The following is a 15,521-nucleotide window of genomic DNA, read 5'->3' on the forward strand; positions in this document are numbered from 1 at the left end:
TTCAGTATATTAAGTATTAGAATATCGGGGTGCCTGGGTGGCTCAGTTAGTTGAGCATCTGACTTCATCAGCTCAGGTCATGATCTCACGGTTCATGAGTTTGAGCCCTGTGTTCAACTCTGTGCTGACAGCTCAGAGCCTGGAGCCTGCTTCAGATTCTGTGCCCCTCCCCTGCTCATGCTCAGTCTCTGTCTCTGATTCTCTCTCTCTCTCAAAAATAAACATTAAAGAAAATTTTTTTTAGAATATTAAGGATACATTGAAGTAGTGCTATAAAAACTATTTACTTGATTGAACTTGCTATTTCAAAAAATATGTGGCTCTAGAATGTCCTTTTCATTGTTTCAAATATAATCTTTAAAATACAGTGTTTTAGATTGTGAGAAGTAGGGGAAGTGAAGTAGGTGAGGCATTGGCATTTTATATTCTGTTCCCTAAGATTCCTTGGAGAAGTTTCTGCTTTTATTCAGTCAGTATGAAAATCTATTTGGAGAAATTGTCTTCATGGCTACATCACAAAAGTTGAAAACATCTGTTAAGTTGTGAAGCCTAGAGTAATGGGAACATAATGTCAAAAATCACTATTAGTTTATTTTATGCTACTTTTCTTCTTGCTCTCTACTTGCAAATACTTCCTCCAGTGTATCTGACATTGAGGTTAGGTTTTAGAAATCTTTAATTTGACTTCATGGAACATTCAGATTGTAGTTGGAATTAAATTGGAGGAAAAAAGAACTTTTCTAAGAAGATTTTGTGCAAATTAAAATTTTTTCACCTGTGCTGCTTTAGGAATTTGAATGATGAAATATATTTTCTTTATTGAATATAGTTTAAATTCAGTAAAATTTGTCTAGTTTTATTTTCCCAAGTCTGTTTTCAGTATTTTGAGAAATTAATTTCAAAGAACAATTTGAAAAGAATTTTTAAAATACTGTCAGTGTTTTATTGAGGTATAATATGGATACAGTAAAATAACCAGATCTTAAATGTACAGGTTGATGAATTTTGATAAATGAATACACACAGTGTAACTATCCTCTAGGTCAAGGTAAACAGTTCCATCATCCAAAACCATTTTCCCCTACACCAGTCATTTTCCATGCTCTCTTGTTCCTCACCAGAAGGCAGCCATTGTTCTGATTTTTGTGACACAGATTAGTTTTTCCTTTAACTTCATATGTGGATTCATTTGTATGTATGTAGCTACTACTTTTGTTCAGCAGAACATTTTGAGATTCATTTATGTTATATTAGAAGTTAATAGTTTGTCCATTCTTTTGTTGGTTGACATTTAAGTTGTTTTTCAGATCTTGGTTTTTCTGAATAAGCTGTTCTTGTACAAGTGTTTGTGGACACATGCATTTGTTTGTTCTTGGTCTTTGGATGGGTGCATGTTTACTTACAGGAACCTGCTGAATTTTTTCTCCAAGCAGACATACCATTTTACATTTCTACTAGCAAAGTATGAGAGCTGTGATTACTTTTCCCCTTATCACCACTTGACTTTGCCTATACTTTTTAACATACACCATTCTGATTGGTTTATAATGTAGTATATTTTGGTTTTAAAGGCAATTTTCAATGTTTTGATTTTCTTGAAAATTTTTTTCTAGATCATTTCAAAGGTGGTCAGTCTGGATTAAATCAATCTAAGAACTTCTTAGACCCTAAGGAATTAATGGAATTATTAAAATCTAGAGATTATGAAAGGTAAGATATTTTAATTTAAAAAAATGTAATTCATAGTTTTGATTTATCATATGGACTTGAATATTTTGTTTTCTTATAGAGAAGTAAAAGGATCAAGAGAGAAGGTCATTAGCGATAAAGATTTGGAGTTGTTGCTAGATCGAAGTGATCTCATTGGCAAGTAACCTTTTATTTTTCTTTTACTGGAAACTGAAACAGACATGTAAGAAGAGAGAATAGTAATACTTAACGTACCCCTATATGTAATTGATTCAGCCACAATAGTCCACAACATTTAACTAGTCTTTTTTCATTTTGATTCTCTTTTGTCAGAATCTTAAAATCATGACATTTTACCCAGGCATTTTACTCAGGCATCTTTTACTGGGAAGAGCAGGTCTTTAAATGTAGCCACTATGTCATTACATTTAAGAGAATTGGCACTAAAACCTTGATATCCTCTACTACCCAGGCCATATTCAGATTTCCCCAGTTGTCTCAAATCCTTTTTTACAGTTTGAATCAGGATCTAAATTTCATTGTTATGACTCTTCTGTAACATCCTTCTCACTTTCATTGTTGCATGTCATAGAGGAAAAGTGGGTTGTCCTATAAAATGACCTATATTTTGAAATTGGCTGATTTTTTTAACCCCTTTTGTGTTCGTTGATTTGTTCCTCAATCTACTTATTTTCAGAAAAGTGATAAATAGCTATGTAAATAGCTCTATAGGCTTAATTGGATCTAGGTTCTGTTTCTTATGAATACTTTGTAATACTTTGTTCTTTCTCTCTTTGAGAAAAGCACCTGTTAGCATTTAATGAGCTCCCTCCACCTGGTTTTAAGCTACCAGGCTCCCCCACATAGACACCCTTAACCTTCTCCACTCTTCCGCTGAAGAGTTTAGCCTTCATGATGACAGATTGTTTTGGGAACTTTCTCTTTCCCGGATGTTTGCAGCCCAATTTCATTTCATCAATGGTAGAATCAGCTCCAGTCTTGTTTTGGGGAGCATTTATCAGGGTTGATAGGTGGGCAGAGGCTCTGGTTCCTCTGTAAGTGGTAATGCCTCATTCCAACTTTCCCAAAGTAACTTCAGTGATACTTGTTGAAGTGGATCCTGTGGTCATGCCACCAGCATCACCCTGGCCTCCTGGGTGCTTCTGGTGTTTGCTGACGCAGTTCACATGGTCCTGAAGTTTCCAGGTCTTCCTTAGTCTAGATGGTATGTCACCAGCTGAGACCAAATAGCTATTGTCATATTTTAAATCCTACCAGGAAGTGCTTTTCTGGGTTTCTTATTTTTAGTGAGCTAAGATTGGTCAGGTCATTCAGGCTGATCTTATCAAGTTTTCTGTCTTTTATTAAGCCTGATGATTTTAGTATCCACTGATGATTGTTTTCAACAATTATTACCTTAAGGACTGCAAAATGGTAATTTTCTTGTTTTTCCTTTATTAGCCAGAATGAGTCTATTAAGAACTTTTCCCTACCAACTCTGGTTATTCTGAGATATAGTTTATACAGGTGAAGCAGGATAAATTGCTTCTTCTGTTTTTCAGTTTTTAGAATAATGAGTTGATGTCTACATTGGTGACCATAAATTATTTTGTAAACAAATATATTTAAAACTCATCATTCCCTAATTATTTCATAACCTACTGGTAATCTATGCCCAATTATGTGTACTGTAACTGCGTAGGGGAAATACAGTATAAAGCTATACTACTGCACATCTTTTCCCACCCCTACCTTCAGCACTGTTATGTTGGTAGTGTAGTATTGGTGAAAGCAGGAATATGTTAATACCGTGGAAATAAGGAAAAACTACAAATCCAGGGCCTTTTGATGGGGCAGGGTATCCGGGAAGCCAATTGTTGAACATTTACAAGCACATCACTGCATATAGTCTCGTGATATCTTCAGCTTCATTTCAAATAGCTCTTCTTAAAATTGTGTTGTCTTATTGAGTTGGAAGAATTCTTTATATATTCTAGATACAAGTCCTTTATCAGATATTTGTTTTGCAGATATTTTCTCCCGGTTTATGGCTTATCTTGGATGCTCTTCCCCCCCCCAACTAAACTCTACACCCAAAATAGGGCTCGGACTCATGACCTGAAATCAAGAGTTAGTTGCGTGTTCTACCAACTGAGCTGGCCAGGCATCCCTTATCTTGCGCTTTCTTTTTTTTTTTTTTTTTTTTTTTTTTTTTTTTTTTTTTTTTTTTTTTTTTTTGCGCTTTCTTAATTAGTGTGTTTTGAAGGGCAAAACTTTTTAATTTTCATAAAGTCCAGTTTATCTTTTTTTGTTACCACTTACTGTTTTGGTGTCATGTGTAAGTAATCTTTGCCTAGCCAAGGTCATGGTGTTTTCTTTTGAGAGTTTTATAGTTTTGGGGCATCTGGGTGGCTCAGTCTGTTAAGCATGCCCCGGGACATTTCTAATCAACAGCTAGGACACCATACCACACTCAAGAACAAATTGTAAATAAATTAACAGGTCAGAACCTAAATATTAAAAGCAAAACTTTAAAAATACGGGAAAATACATGTATGACTTTAGTACAGGAAAATATTTTTTTTATGTTTGTTTATTTATAGATTGATAGATTTAATTACATTAAAGACTTGTATAAAAACAGATGATACTGGGGTGCCTGGGTGGTTCAATCAATTAAGCTTCCGACTCCAGCTTAGGTCACAATCTCATGGCTAGTGGATTTGGGCCCCTCATCGGGCTCTGTTCTGACAACCCCGAGCCTGGATCCTACTTTGGATTCTGGGTCTCCATCTCTCTCTTTCTGTCTCTCTCAAAAATAAACATTAAAAAAATTTTTTAAAGCAGATGATACTATAAACAGATTAGAGACAAACCACAGAAATATATTTGCAACACCTAACAGATAAGGAAGTGTTTATCACATATAGATAACTAAAAGTCAACAAGAGAAAAGGACAACGTGAGTAGGCAGGAAAGTGGCCAGGGAACATATTAAAGATGCTTTAGCTTCCTAAGAAATCAGAGTAATGCTACTCAACACCAGTAGAGATTTCATTCCATAGCTATCATTGACAAAAATGTAAAAGACCACATGTTATCAGCTGGAGTGTGTATTAAGATAAATTTTCATGGTATCATGCTTTCCAGCCTTTAAACTAACAAATATTAGGCTTTTGGTATTTTTTTTTTTTTTTAATTTTTTTTAATGTTTATTTATTTTTGAGACAGAGAGAGACAGAGCATGAACGGGGGAGGGTCAGACAGAGAGGGAGACACAGAATCTGAAGCAGGCTCCAGGCTCTGAGCTGTCAGCACAGAGCCCGACGCGGGGCTCGAACTCACAGACCGTGAGATCATGACCTGAGCGAAGTCGGACGCTTAACCGACTGAGCCACCCAGGCGCCCCTGGGCTTTTGGTATTTTTTAAGACATCTCTGAAAATGTAATTCACACTGTTTCCCTATACTTAATATATCTTAAATTCAACAGAAGTGATTTTGATTAGCAAACTGATATTTGTTCCTTGGAGGCCAGTTCTCATTATATTAAGAGTACATTTTACTTTCTTGCTTTTGTTACATTGACTATTAATGATTGAGGAATAAAGTGGCTCACATTTTGTGGTTTTTTAAGTTTTGGACAGATGACTCTTTTCATAACAACATATTGGACATTTCTTTTAATATTCTTTTTTTAGGTTCTCATACTTTTAAAAAATAAATACTTGTTTAAAAAAATAAAAAACATTTATGTATTTTTCTCTTAGATCAAATGAATGCCTCAGGACCGATTAAAGAGAAGATGGGGATTTTCAAGATACTAGAAAATTCTGAGGATTCCAGTCCTGAATGTTTGTTTTAAATTGGAACTAAAGACTGCCCTTAAAGTTCTTGTTTACATCTAGTGATTTACCTGTATTGGTTTTAAAATCCAGATTATCCGCTTTACTTTTTTGGTTGTATCAGTTTACATAATGAAACTTGTACCATTGCATAATTAATAGATGGTAATTTTCTGAGCCTTATTAAGAACAAAGAAGTACTCATAGTAAGTTTAGATTTTTCCGTTAATTATTTGGGCTCAGTAATATTCTTGGGTACAGGCTGATGTGTACTTAACCACTGCCAGATTTATACAGTCTTCCTGTGGAAGTTTAAAGTCTTTCCCCCCTTTTAGGAGTACAGTTCATGGGTTTGGGGTACTTCATTTATGGAGTAGGCTTTTGATGGGGGAATGATTGGGATTATGCTTTCTGGTGTTTAAATAAGAAATTGTTTGGTTTTAGAGTCTATTTCTATAAAATAAATTACCAAATAAATGTTTGTTATATGATGATCTCAGATTCCCACCCCCCCCACCCCCCCCCCAGGAAAATAATGGTTCAGGTGAAGTAATAGCAGAAGTCTGGACTGGCATTGTGACTCAGTATTATTATGTTGACTTGATTTTTATTCATTAGTAGTACTATACACATACGTCATATGAAGATTACAACTGGACATTGGTTAATGCAGAGATGGCTCTCAGAGAGACTGTAGGGTCTTGACCAAAAAAGCCAGAAGTTGGAAGTGGTAATATATTGTGCAAAACAAGAATATAACAAGAGCAAAGATCTTGAAAATGTATATATAGTAGGAGGAGTAAATCGTACCAGAGAGAAGAAAACAAGATGTAAGAATGAAATTCCTATGAAATTCATAGTATATAGTAGAGGAATATAAAGGCCAAAATGGGAACAATTTAGGGCTTGTATGTCAGATTGTAAGGAAGAGAGGTCCTGAATGCTCCCTGAACCATACATTTCTGTGTAGGTTGTTTGTCTCTCGTGAAAATGTTATTGTATTCAATATAGATTAGATTATCTCTGCCTTAGGGTAATCAAACTAGGACTTAGAAGAAAAATTGTTCTGAGAGAATATTCAAATGAACGGACTACAGAGCAGGTGTGTTTTTTAAGTGGGAATGTTTACGAATCAGTCATGCTGGCTAATCATACCTGTAACTTGGTTGTTTAGTAGTCCTACTAAGTTTCCCTAGTCTGTTCTAAATTGTGCAGGAATAGGACAGGAATTTGACAACAGTGCCGCGCAAATGGCAACCAGACAATAAATGGTGTCTCAAGGTGTTACTTGAGCATTTAACTTGGATATAGGCACAGGTTACAGGCTTACATTTTCCAGTGACTGTTTCATGGGTTTACTTCTGTTCTTACATCTGTAAGATGTAACCCCTCCCTCTTATCTTTTCCCTGTTGGCCCTTAGAAAATAGAAATAATCAGAAAAGAACTTGCAAAAGTTGCTGCCACTGCACCTGTGAATCTACCAGCATCTGTGCTCACGAGTCCTCCTTTCCTGTTACTATGGACGTATCCTCCTGTCTGGAGCCAACAGAAATGCCTCATTTCTCTTTTATAAAAAGCTCCTTGAAAAGTTGTCTGTATTTACAATTGATGATATAGGGCTGTGTTTCTCATAATGAAATGTGTGGACATAGCTCAGGAATTTTAGCTTTTATGTGCGTATTCATTTTAATCAAATCTAAACAAAATTCATACAACACAGACAACTATTTTTGTTTCTCCTCTTCCATTTTTTTTCCTAGATCTGTTCCAGTCAGATTTTCATCCCCTTCTGTCCATTGGAACAGTTCTTACTGAGGTCTGTCACCTCAGTGTGCTTGGTCTTTAAGCTACAGTGCAACCTCCTAAACAATGTCCTTAGTTTGCTAATTTCTAGCGAACACATTGGCCTGGTTTTCCTTCCTACTTCTCTAGTTCTTCCTTGTCCCCTTTGCTATTTCTTTTTTAGGTCTTTGACCCCTAGACATTAGAACGTCCCAAGCAGAGCTTAGGGCTCCCTTGATGGTCTTATCTTACTGCTTTAAGTAGATAGCTCAGATTTCTTTTATATCTCTAGCCAGAATTCTTTCCCCTGAACTCCTATCCAACTGACTACTTGACATGTTTAATTGGTTGCCTGATAACTCAAACTATCCCAAATCTGAGCTTCTGAGCTTGCACTCCACCTGTTGAGACTGTTAGAAACCATGCATTTATTTTCCAGCTTCCATAATCTTGTGTTTCCATCTCTTCTGGGAGTTTAATACCTCTTTCATCTTATTATGTTATCTTAGTTCTAGATTTTAGTAAGGAAGGGGCAGAAGGGAACAGATGTTCTCACTCTGTGATGCTGAAACATACTCTCTGTCTCAAAGAATATTCTCAAACAGGGCTTGTCTTCCTTTGGTTGATCATTGTCATGAAAAATATTAGCTTTTTTGTTGTTGAGTCTTCCATATCCTTAGGCAGTTCCTTATGTGTTCAGAGGTGTAGTGAAAGTGATACTTGAACATTTCTAATCTAAGCAAACATGTTTGATAGTGTCTTTCACTAATATCTTAGTAATTATGTTATTTTTTTTAAATCTTAGCAGTTTGAAGTAATACTTTATGGGAAGACTGAAAAGTAATAACATTTATGAAAAGTAATAACGTTTATAACCAAAACATTAGGTACTTCTATTAGTTTTAAGGTCTGTACGCAAATTATTTTGGTTTTGAGCTTCTTTTTAAATTAATTCTAGTTAAGTTTTTATGATCCTGTTTGCTGTATTAGCCAGTACATCTCTGCAAATAACATGTTTTTTATTACTTCACTATCAATTATGGTTACTAAATTAAGCCCAAGGAATCATACTTAGGAGAAAAATTTTAAAAGACTTTTTTAATGTTTGTTTATTTTTGAGAGAGAGAGAGAGACAAGGTGCGAGCGGGGAGGGACGGAGAGGGGTGAGGAGACACAGAATCTAAAGTAGGCTCCAAGCTCTGAGCTGTCAGCACAGAGCCTGATGCAGGGCTCAAACCCACAAACCATGAGATCATGACCTGAGCTAAAGTCAGATGCTTAACCAACTGAGCCACCCAGACACTCCAGGAGTAAAAATTTTAAAAAATCTCTTTTGCTGTTCAGTTCTTTGGAGTCATTTATGGTCCTGACTTGATTTAACTACCATTACTGTTACATTCGGAGAAAATGTCATTTCTTGTCAAAATCTAGTGAAGCTTGTGTTTCCATTATACACATTTACATCCCTAATGTAGCTAATAATGCTAATTCTAAATAGGTTTTGATTAGAAATTAAAATAATTTATAAAAATATTTTTATATTTTTTCAAAATCTTATATACTTTTGGCAAACTAAGCTTAAACTACCACATAATGTAGTCCAATTGTACATGAATAGGACAGGAGTTTGACAACAATGCCAAGCAAATGGCAACCAGACAATAAATGGTGTCTCAAGGTGTTACTTTAGCATTTAACTCCAGGATATAGGCGGCTATACTTGATGGTAAAGTTGTTTGGTCATTCATGTGACCTAGAATGAGCTTGTGTAGATTTTTAGATTTGATTGAAATGAATACACAGGGGCACATGAGTGGTTCAGTCGGTTAAGCATCTCCCTTTGGCTTGCATCATGATTTCGCTGTCCGTGAGTTTGAGCCCCATGTCGGGCTCTGTGCTGACAGCTCAGAGCCTAGAGCCTGCTTCCGATTCTGTCTCCCTCTCTTTCTGCCCCTCCCCCATTCATGCTCTTTCTCTCTTAAAAATAAAAATTAATGTTAAAAAAATAACATTTATAAAATAAAGTATGCCTGCCTTCATGCTTAGTACTCTAACAGCATCCACCCAATTAAGGTGGTCAAATGAAGGTTTCATTCCTCTGAGTTTTAAAAAGCTATTTAATGAAATAAGAAAATAGCATAATCATTAGAGAAATATGACAAATATCTTTTACTTCTTATGAAGGTGTTACTTTTTTCAGGAGAGTACGGAAATCTTAAGTGTTTAGTTGTATACACAGGTTCCCACTGTGTGACTGCCAATCCGTGTTACCATCTAGTGTTCCTAGCATCTCAGAAGGCTCTCTCTTCCTCCTAATTAAACCCTACCCCAGGGTAACCACTCTTGTAATATTTGTCATCATGGACTAGTTCTATCTATGCCAGGTACATGCATTAATGAAGTTTTAGAACATTAAGTTAATAAAAAGCATTTCCTGCAGGACAGATGAAAAAAATAAGAGAACCTCTGGTGAGAACAGATCTGTTACATTTATATTGCCTGTCTTCCTCTTCTGTGTACCGTTTATTACTGGATTTTGAATAAGGATTGTGTGTTTTGCCACCCCAAACACTTATTTATTTTAAGAGCAAGAGAGGGACAGAATCCCAAGCAGGCTATGTGCTGTCAGCACAGAGTCTGATATGGGGTCAATCTCTTGAACCATGAGATCATGGCCTGAGCCAAAATCAAGAGTTGGATACTTAACCACCTGAGCCACCCAGGCGCCCCACTTAAGTTTATTTCTCTGGTTACTTGAAAGATACAAGATGAATCCTATCTTACTGTTTTATCAAAATGAGCTCTTTGACCTGACTACTTTGTGCTGCAGAACCAGGCACAGACTCATGTGGGAGCAATAGGTGCAGGCGGCTTTCCTTCACCCTGTTTCTCTCAGTTTCAAGGTTGTTCCTATTCCTATTTGTTTCTCCATCTTCCGTTGAACCCTTTTTGTACCAGTAGTAGTAGGGTGCAAGAGAGAAGTGATACTAGAATATTAGATAACTTGGCACAACACAAATTTAATCCTTCCATGAAAGAGAATGGGAAGTTTAAGATCTGAGTGGACTCTAACAGAGGCACCAGCAATGCCAGAGATAACCAGAAATTTACAATTCATCAATTCATAATTCATCGATGCATTATTATTTGGATTTGATGTTTGGTCATGTTCCTCACTCAGATATTTGCACGGTTGGCTCCTTGGCATTCAAGTCTCAGCTCACAGTTCACTTTAGAATGAATGTCCCTCATCTATCCCTTCCTCCTGCCAAAGAATCTTGCTCTTTCCCATCTGTCAGCCTCTCATCTCATCGTTGGGTACTTTGTCTTGTTCACTGCATAAAAGAGCATGTTGGAAACATGAAGCAGGAATAAAGTTACAAAGAAGAACCAGATGGACACACCAGATTAAAAACTATTATTGACTTTCCTGGAATTAAAGAAATATGAAGGCCCTCCTATTGAATTAGTTTAGTTTACCAGGCGCTAGACAGAAAGGATAAGGAAAACTACACCTGGATGCATTGTAGATAAAATAACCTCAAAGAGAATCATTTAAAACTAGATAGGTCATTCACAGAGGAACAAAGATCAGTAGACAGGCACATGTTTTAACAAAAATATAAGACCATAAAATTTTCAATGTGTTGAAATTCCAACCTAAAGTTTTAAATCCATCCTTTGCCAGCCAATCCTAATAGGCGGTTAAAACTGAAAGAAGAGAGGAGTGATGTAATTTGAGTTTATTTTGAGAGACTGTGCAAGACAGGGAGGGACCACCAAACCCTCCCTGGGGTAAGGATGTTCTCCTTAATCTGCCATGTTTGGCTAACCCTCCATAAGGATGCCCTCTTTATTCTCTTCGAATCTTGGTCCCGTTGCAAGGTAGCCATATCTTCTGCATTAATAATCTCACTCAAAACTTTCATATTTCATGAATAAACAAAATAAATCTCCATAATAAGAATGCAAAGAAATTAAAATGGACATAAGGCTTGAAAGGACAGTTAACAATGTAAAGCACATGGAGTGTGTGAAAAAGTAATTTAATCATATACCAAAGAAACACTAATGAAAAGCACGATGAGATACTAGTCACCACAAAAAAAACATTAAAGACTGAAAACAATCCGTGAAGATGTAGAGAAATTAGGACTCTGGGGGCGTCTAGGTGGCTCAATCAGTTAAGCATCTGACTTCAACTCCAGTTATGATCTGCTTCATGGTTTCTCTCCCTCCTGCCCCTCCCCCACTCGAGCTTTTTTCTCTAAATAAATAACCTTTAAAAAAACTAGAACTCTCATACTCTGCTGGGGAGAATGTCACAAGTTACACCCACTTAGGAAAGGACAGGCAAACATTCATGTGATCTCTGCCAGCTAAGAGTTGAAATGCCAGCACCTTCCTCCCAGGCTACTGTTATCAGGAGGCCTGACGCATCTGGGCACCACAGGAAGGTAAGTTCAGAGGTTCAGGGGACATGGGGTCACTCCTCTGCACTTGTTTCTACATCTGTACACAGAGCTCCCAGTTTCCCAAGACTGGAGAGCTGTTCCAGACCATGAGTTTGGCTCCCGCTACACAGGCAAACCTCCCAGGAGTATGTGCTTTTCCACCAGGGTGTTTTAAGTTAATTTATTTTGAGAGAGAGTGAGCGTGCACAAGCAGAAGGAGAGAGAGAATCCCAAGCACTGTCAGCACAGAACCTGATATGAGGGTCGAACCCACTGAGATCATGACCTAAGCTGAAATGAAGTCAACTGCTTAATGACTGAGCCCAGCCACCCTTCCACCAGGATTTTAAACTCTACTTGGGGGAACTTTCTGCAGAGTCCACATAATTCACTGGGCATCCAGAAAAGGAAAAGTGCATACATTTTTGTATGAAAAATTCTGATTTTTAGAGCCTTAAATATTTTGTCAAAATTTCTTTTAACTTTTTTGCCTTTTTAATTTGTTTCAAGCTGCATTATTGTTCCCTTTTACATGTCATAAATGCTCTCAAGTATTAAGTGGCACAAAGTGTCTTCATTGAATGTTATCTCTGTTCTAGCACAGTGAATACATCCATTGTTAGTGTTTTAAAATTATTGTGCAATATTGATTTTGGTGCCTTTGATCCAAATATTTATTTAGGAATTACAAAATTTCTTGTGCGCCTAGGTAGCTCAATCAGTTAAGCCTCAGACTGTTGATTTTGGAGCAGGTCACCATATTGCAGTTTGTGGGTTTGAGCTCCACATTTGGCTCTGTTGTTGATGGTGTGGAGCCTACTTGAGATTCTCCCTCTTTCTCTGTCCCACCCCTGCTCTTGCTCTCTCAAAATAATCTTTGTAATTTATTTTTTAATTTACATCCAAATTAGCATATAGTGAAATAACGATTTCAGGAGTAGAATCCAGTGATTCATCCCCTATGTATAACAACCCAACAAGTGTCCTCAATGCCCCTTACCCATTTAGTCCATCACCCCAACAACCCCTCCAGCAACCCTCAGTTTGTTCTCTGTATTTAAGAGTCTCTTATGTTTTGTCCCCCTCCTTGTTTTTATATTATTTTTGCATATTTGTTTTTCTCTGACTAATTTTGCTTAGCATAGTACCCTCAAGTTCCATCTACATAGTCGCAAATGGCAAAATTTTATTCCTTTTGATTGCTGAGTAATACACACACACACACACACACACACACACACACACACACACACACCACATCTTTATTCATTCATCAGTCAATGGACATTTGGGCTCTTTCCATACTTTGACTATTGTTGATAGTGCTGCTGTAAACATTGGGGTGCATGTGCCCCTTGGAAACAGCACACCTGTATCCTTTGGATAAATACCTAGTAGTGCTATTGCTGGGTTGTAGGGTAGTTCTATATTAAGTTTTTTGAGGAAACTCCATACTGTTTTCCAGAGTGGCTGCACCAGTTTGCATTCCTAATCCTTTCTCCACATCCTCGCTAACATTGTTTTTGCCTAAATTGTTAATGTTAGCCATTCTGACTGGTGTGAGGTGGTATCATTGTGGTTTTAATTTGTATTTCCCTGATGATGAGTGATGTTGAACATTTTTTCATGTGTCTGTTAGCCATCTGGATGTCTCCTGTGGAGAAATGTCTATTCGTGTCTTTTGCCCATTTCTTCACTGGATTATTTGGGGTTTTTTTGGGTGTTGAGTTTGATGAGTTCTTTATAGATTTTGGATACTAACCCACTGTTTTTTTAATGTTTAGCTTTGAGAGAGAGACAGAGTGCGAGTGGGGGTAGGAGCAGTGAGAGAAGGAGACACAGAATCTGAAACAGGCTCCAGACTCTGAGCTGTCAGCACAGAGCCTGACACAGGGCTCAAACTCGGGAAAGGTGAAATCATGACCGGGGCCGATGTTGGATGCTTAACTGACTGAGCCACCCAGGCGCCCCTGGACACTAACCCTTTATTTCATATGTCAAATGAAATATCTTTTCCTATTCCATATGTTGTCTTTTAAGTTTTGCTGGTTGCTTCCTTTGCAGTGCAGAAGTCTTTTTATCTTGATGAGATCCCAATAGTTCATTTTTGCTTTTGTTTCCCTTGCATCCAGAGACTTGTTGAGTAAGAAGTTGCTGTGGCCGAGGTCAAAGAGGTTTTTGCATGCTTTCTCCTCTAGGTTTTTGATGGCTTCCTGTCTTATGTTTAGGTCTTTCATCCATTTTGAGTTTATTTTTGTGTATGGGGAAGAAAGTGGTCCAGGTTCATTTTTCTGCATGTCACAGTCCAGTTTTCCCAGCACCATTTGCTGAAGAGACTGTCTTTATTCCATTGGATATTCTTCCCTGTTTTGTCACAGATTAGTTGGTCATACGTTTGTGGGTCCATTTCTGGGTTCTCTATTCTATTTCATTGGTTTGAGTGTCTGTTTTTGTGCCAGTACCATACTGTCTTAATGATTACAGCTTTGTGATACAGCTTGAAGTCCAGATTGTGATGTCTCCAGCTTTGGTTTTCTTTTTCAGGATTGCTTTGGCTTTTCAGGGTCTTTTCTGGTTCTATACAAATTTTAGAATTGTTTGTTCTAGTTCTGTGAAGAATGCTGGTTTTATTTTGATAGGGGTTGCATTGAATATGTAGATTGCTTTGGGTAGTATCGACATTTTAACATTATTCTTTCAATCCATGATCATGGAATATGTTTTGCATTTTTTGTGTCTCCTTCAATTTCTTTCATAAGCTTTCTATACTTTTCAGTATAGATTTTTCACCTCTTTGGTTAGGTTTATTCCTAGGTATTTTATGGTTTTTGGTGAAATAAACTTTTTTTTTTTTAATGTTTATTTTTGAGAGAGACAGAGCATGAGCAGGGGCTTGGCAGCAAGAGAGAGAGTGAGACATGAATCTGGAGCAGGCTCCAGGCTCTGAGCTGTCAGCACAGAGCCTGACATGGGGCTCGAACCCATGAACCATGAGACCATGATCTGAGCCGAAGTTAGATGCTTAACCCAGACACCCCAATAAATTAAAAAAAAAAAAGGGAATTGCAAAATTTGCAAGCAATTGCTCTGTTTACTTCATACTTTGTTTTTAGTTATTCTGAAATGGGATTATAGGAAATAATCTATATTATACTATTTAATTCTTTTAAAGGTTGAGGATCTTTTGTTGTCCAAAGTGGTGAATTTTTAGTGTTACACCGTCATCTGCTATTAACACTAAAATTACATCACTCCTTGGGGTGCCTGGGTGGCTCAGTCGGATGCATGATTCCATAATGATATATAAATACCATTGAAAACTTGATGACTAGTTCTATAGTTTCAAAGGGTCTACCCTCAAAATATTTCTTAGTTACAAATGCTATTAAAATAATTTTAATGGAAGAGACTGCCAAAACACTCCTAAGTAATCAAAGTGAACACCCGTAATGGGCAGATGGAAATTGTTTGTCACCTAATAGGATGCAATAAGAAGAAAAAACATTCTGTGGTATTCATATCAAAGATGCATAACCTGCAGACACCCGGCTGGCTCTGTCGGTGGGGTGTGCAACTCTCGGTCTTGAGGTAGTAAGTTTGAGCCCCATGTTGGGTGTAGAGATTACTTAAAATATTTTTTAAAAAAGATGCATAACCTGAATCTAATCATGAGGAAATCCCAGACAAGCCCACACTGAGGGACATTTTACAAATATATTCTTCAAGAGTGGCAGGGTCATGGAAGTCAAGA

The 15,521-nt window shown here is 37.1% G+C and overlaps 1 protein-coding gene across 1 annotated transcript in view; it reads left to right on the forward strand.

Moving 5' to 3' along the window:
- HELLS (helicase, lymphoid specific) overlaps positions 1-6,021 on the forward strand; it is a 40,111-nt gene extending 34,090 nt beyond the window's left edge. The window contains exons 21-23 of the mRNA XM_042908015.1: positions 1,614-1,710; positions 1,790-1,866; positions 5,459-6,021. Coding sequence (XP_042763949.1) covers positions 1,614-1,710; positions 1,790-1,866; positions 5,459-5,553 — 269 coding nt within the window. The 3' untranslated portion in view covers positions 5,554-6,021. The remainder of the gene's footprint in view (positions 1-1,613; positions 1,711-1,789; positions 1,867-5,458) is intronic.
- The last annotated feature ends 9,500 nt before the right edge of the window (positions 6,022-15,521 follow it).

Source organism: Panthera leo, chromosome D2 (assembly GCF_018350215.1).
Source record: "Panthera leo isolate Ple1 chromosome D2, P.leo_Ple1_pat1.1, whole genome shotgun sequence".
NCBI classification, from domain to species: Eukaryota; Metazoa; Chordata; class Mammalia; order Carnivora; family Felidae; genus Panthera; species Panthera leo.